Below are 5074 nucleotides of genomic sequence, written 5' to 3'. Positions count from 1 at the left end.
CAGCTAAATTCTATTTTTCACGAATGATATTATTAAAAAAAAATTATAATTAGTTTGTTACTAATTCCTATGAAAATTTAGTAAGGTTTTCTTTTTAATTATATATAGAAATTTTTGATTTTACAAAGTAATTTAATGATATATATACATTGAACAATAAGAATGTTATTATTTTTAATACTTTTTATTTTGGTAAGTTATATCTCATAAAATATATTTCATGTATTGTAATTTATATTTAATAATAAAAAGGATTAATTAGGGTTTCGTTCACTCAAGAAATACTATAAATGGCCTAAGAAGTTGACAAGTGAAAACAATGGACCATGCTGGACAGATCAGAGAAGCCTTTATATATAATATATACATGTGACGCGCCCGATTCTAAGAACTTTCTTCTTCTTCATAATTCTTTTCTTTTCCTTTTAATTATTCTTCTTTTTTATATTTCGTTATCGATTGCTTTTCGGATTTTAGATTTTAGTGAACGTGGAGAATTCTTGTTCATAGAGAGAGGGGCATGCTCACCTATTACTTGTATAAGATAATAATTTCTGACTTATTTGCAAAGATACGACAAGTTTGGTTCAACGATTTGCATAACTGCAATATGTGTTGGATAGAAACTCGGCCATCGCTATTTAATTAGCGTATAATATTCTTATGATATTGAGTTCTTGACAAATAATTATTGTAGTTATAGTTTCCAGGGGAAATAAAGTAAAAAACAAAAAACCTTAACTTAACTTGTTCAATCTTCTCTGATATTTTTTTTGTTTAAAATACTTTAATTTTTTCCCAAAATACATCTTAATTGACATAAATTTCTATTTTTGGGCTTAAAATCGCATGTTGATTACATTTGAATCAGTTTAATATACATTTATAGAAATATGAAATTTTGGTTTCAAATGCTCAAAATTTATTTAAAGATCAAAACTATCTTAAAGATTGGACTTATCTTTAGATTTGTCTCGATCTATCGAATGATTGGTCAATTTTTCTTAAAGATCATGGTCGTTTATGATCTGTTGTTGCGGTCGGTCTTAGTGATCAATCAAAATTGTTTCAAAATTTGTTTATGGGTTGATCGTAATGTACTAAGCTTCTTCTCTACGGAAAGAACCCAACATTTTACTACATTAATATATCATATATACTCTCACTACATCTAAAACACGAAGATAGACTCACACACTAGATAGTATCGTAAAGTTTTCAAAATACTACATATTATTTTTTATTATCTTTAAAAACTACCATCAACATTTTAATATTCAGAAAAAATTATAAGCTTTTAGGATAAAGTCCTAGAATTATATATATCATGCAAGCTTCTATGATTCTATCTAATAGTGAATTTTACACGTATATATATGGTCTATATCTAAAGTATTGTTTTCCTCTGGCAAGTGATATTGTTAAAAGCTTTAAAGAAGATAAGGTGATCACGAAGGTTAATAGAAAAGAAACAAAAAAAGGCATGGCGCTTTCTAAATGCATTGCCTTTGCACTCTACATGTGTACATGCATAATTGATTCGACATTATTGAGTCAAGCAAAATCTGGACTATATAATTAATTCGGATTTACTCATAAATTATTAAGTGATAACTATGACATTCTGAATTTTAGACTCCTACAGTGATTGATGATTTAGACTTTTTTTTACTAAATGAATGTTCTCACTGTAACACAATCTTCCAAAAATTATAAACTGTAACATACACTTTCCAATAAACTTTAAAGCATAAATTTCCAAAAAAAAAGAAAAAAAAAAAGTTTTTTAATACACAATTCTGTAAGTGAAAAATTGCTGAAACTAGAATTCAGAACTACTAAGGCGCCAATCACTATCAGCTACTAACTTTTTCAAGCCTCTTCCTAAAGTCTTAAAAGAAACGCTGGAACATAATACGTTTACTATGCACCACAAATCCGTCAACAGCTTGAATTCGATTTATTGGTTTGTATTTTGAGAATATGCGAGAGATGAAACCGCGTGAGCTAAAATTTTCTTTAATGTATGAAAAATGAAATTGAATTTGGAATGACAACGAGATTTGAACACACACATATAGCATGTTCTTCACATTACTACTTAGATTTTGATATAACTTCTTTATCGAGATTTGGCTTATCAAGAGGACCACTTGAGCAGGACCAAATCAATCTCTCAAATTTTAATTGATTTATAACCAAAAAAAATATTGCGATAAGAACTTATTGTTGTTATACATTCGTTCTTACGTACTCAAAAAAGTTCTACAACCCAAAACAAATTAAAAAAAAAAAAGTGAAGAATAAGAGTATCAGCCAGATTTGGTCTTACCAATCCTCATCAAAGCGATATAAGCAATAACTCTATACCCAACAAGCATCACAGCCAAAGCTACGGCAGAGACCAATCCACTATGAAACCCTATGTGTTTGATACCTTCAAAGTCACCAACATGACACTTCAATTTCAAATTTTCGCCACATGGATACCACTCATTTTCCGTGTATTGACCCAATATCAATAGTTTATAGGTATAGTAACCTACGTACTTAATCCAAGAGATAAACACTGGGACATGTTGCACGTAGTATCCTCCTGCCAACAAAAATGTGAGCATTATGACTGACCCGAGTGTAGTGGCTGACTTCTGATCCATAACTAGGGCGCCTAGGGCTAGCCCTAGCCCACCGGAGACAAGAACATGGACGAGGAGCACCAAAAGGGTCAGAAAATTTTTTACGGGGTTATGGTTTAGACCGGCCATCCAATATGTGATTAAGAGAAAACAACATGGTAGAATAAGCTCCATTGGTAGATCCCCGACAACTCGAGACATGAAGTAAGGCGAGAGCCTGTACATGCCCGAGGAACGTTCTTTCTGGAGCATTGCTCGCTCTTGAGGAAATGTAAAGATTTGTTGGAAGAGAGGGAAGAATGCCCAAAAGGATGATATAAAGAATAACAATCCTATCTGCAACAAGAAACCACAAGTATGGTCACCTCACAGATATATACACAATGACGTAGAAGAATGTGTATCTTAATTAATTAAATCTAAGTACCTGATCTTGTAAGCGAGACATTTTCGTTTGCCACCAAAGGAGACCACATAGGGTAGAGGCGATGAATATCTGAGCAATCTTTATGCCAGAGAAAGAATCATGACGCCTTTGCTTAAGGCCTCTCTGCAAAAGAACACAAAACTGTTGCCACCACGTCGTTGGCCACTCTCCAAAATTATTTTTCTCCCCACGAGGACTCTCTATTGGTCTGTTAGAAAGATCATCTTGTCTTTCAAGGTCACTGATAACATTGTCCAACAGGTTTGTCTTGTAAAGCGCAACAAGATCTGCCTTCATAGCGTCTGGTCTTTGGGATTCATCTGATCCGACACCTACAAGTATATAATATATGTGAGATTCAACAAGGAGATACAATAGCTATAATATGGCGGCTTACTTGGACATCAAGATATCACTAGGAGAGGCTTACCGTTTGCGATGTCCAAGAGAAAGTCTGATGGGTTAATCCTTTCAACTGACGGGGAGTATCCAACGCTAGCGAAATAGTCCATAGCATTGGATCCAAGACCGAAGTAGATCGGATTACCTTCTGAAAGAAGTAGAAGCTTATCAAACATATAGAACAACCTACTAGAAGGTTGATGAATTGTAGTCACGACCGTTCTTCCACCACGAGCCAGTTCCCACAAAATTGATACTATCTTTTGAGCCGTGGTAGAATCAAGACCAGAAGTAGGCTCATCAAGAAAGAGCAAACTAGGGTTTATAAGAATCTCTTGTCCTATACTAACCCTTTTCCTCTCCCCACCGGATACACCTCTCAAGAATGGTCCTCCAATGATGGTATCCTTACATCTGTCAAGTCCCAATTCACTCATGACTGCCTTAGCTTGATTGATCTTCTCTTGTTGTTTAAAAGAATTGGGAAGCCGAAGAAGCGCGGTGAAGACTAGAGTTTCTGTAACGGTTAAGTGAGGGTAAAGAGCATCGTCTTGAGTCACGAAACCGGTAGTACGCTTCACAGCTTTGGATAATGGCTTGTTGTTGTAAGATATGTTCCCTGTGAGCTTCCCTTTCCCTTCCCCAAGCCGTCCTCCTAGAGCCGTCAACAAGCTGGTCTTGCCGCTCCCGGAGGGACCCAGCATAGCCAGGATCTCTCCCGGTTTGACGAGCCCTGTCAAGCCTTTCAAGATGGTTCGTTCCTCGGTTTTGTCGTTGGTTCGGAACCAGCCATTTGGCTCCTTAAGCTTCACCGTGTACACAAGATTCTCAAACTGCTCCAATACATCAAGAACAAGATTGAATAAAAAGATCAGTCGTCTCAACACACGAACACTTGCTATATCGCATACTATTAATGGACAAATCAACACTTTTTAACCTAATTATGAACCGTTGTTTGTTCTCCATGTATCTATCATAAGATTATATATAAAGAAAACATACCTTTAGCGTAACAGGATTATTAGACTTCTTAAAGATCGAAAAAGGAAGGGATCGATCATCGTTGGTCTTCTCGATGGGGGCTTCAATATCCATAGAAACCTCTTGATTATCCATTCCCAACAATGATCGATTTATAGACCCTTAGTCGCAGGCAACTAAGAAGCTGAAACAATAGAAACGAAATCAAAATATTTGTTCTTCTCTACTGATTAAGAAAGTATTGAGAAAACTGAATCGTGAAGGAGAAATTAAAACTAATGAAGTATTTAATTTTTGTTGGCTTTTTGGGAGTTCTAGAGACGGAAGACGAAACTAAGACTTTAAACTCTTTTATTATTTTGTGGCTAAACAAAAGAGAAATTAGGGTTCACGTAAGGCAAGTGAGAGAGAGTTTTAAGGATATATAGAAGGAAGATTCTTTAGAGAATGCTTCTGTTACTAAGCACACGCTTTTATTGTGGGATGTTTGTTTCGATAAAAAAAAAAAAAAAAAAAAAAAATTCACAAATCAATCTGCGATTTGCTATTCTTTTTTTATTCTTTTTTTTAATAACAAGATAAAATCATAAAAGTATTAAATTACGTTTTAAATCAACACATAAAT

General features: G+C 34.5%; 1 protein-coding gene and 1 pseudogene across 1 annotated transcript; one reads left to right on the top strand and one right to left on the bottom strand.

Moving 5' to 3' along the window:
• The first annotated feature begins 520 nt into the window (after window positions 1-520).
• On the top strand, window positions 521-656 carry LOC109127627 (uncharacterized; annotated as a pseudogene).
• Window positions 657-2160: 1504 nt separating this feature from the next.
• LOC104722184 (ABC transporter G family member 9-like) lies at window positions 2161-4843 on the bottom strand. The gene is made up of 4 exons (XM_010440317.2): window positions 4471-4843; window positions 3494-4298; window positions 3064-3395; window positions 2161-2972 (listed from the first exon to the last, which is right to left on the bottom strand). The coding sequence occupies exons 1-4, from the start codon at window positions 4582-4584 to the stop codon at window positions 2313-2315; spliced, it is 1911 nt and encodes a 636-aa protein (XP_010438619.1). The 5' UTR covers window positions 4585-4843; the 3' UTR covers window positions 2161-2312.
• Between the last annotated feature and the right edge of the window lie 231 nt (window positions 4844-5074).

Source organism: Camelina sativa, chromosome 11 (genome assembly GCF_030686135.1).
Source record: "Camelina sativa cultivar CO46 ecotype springtype chromosome 11, ASM3068613v1".
Taxonomy (NCBI): Eukaryota; Viridiplantae; Streptophyta; class Magnoliopsida; order Brassicales; family Brassicaceae; genus Camelina; species Camelina sativa.
This window is presented reverse-complemented; position numbering and strand designations above follow the sequence as displayed.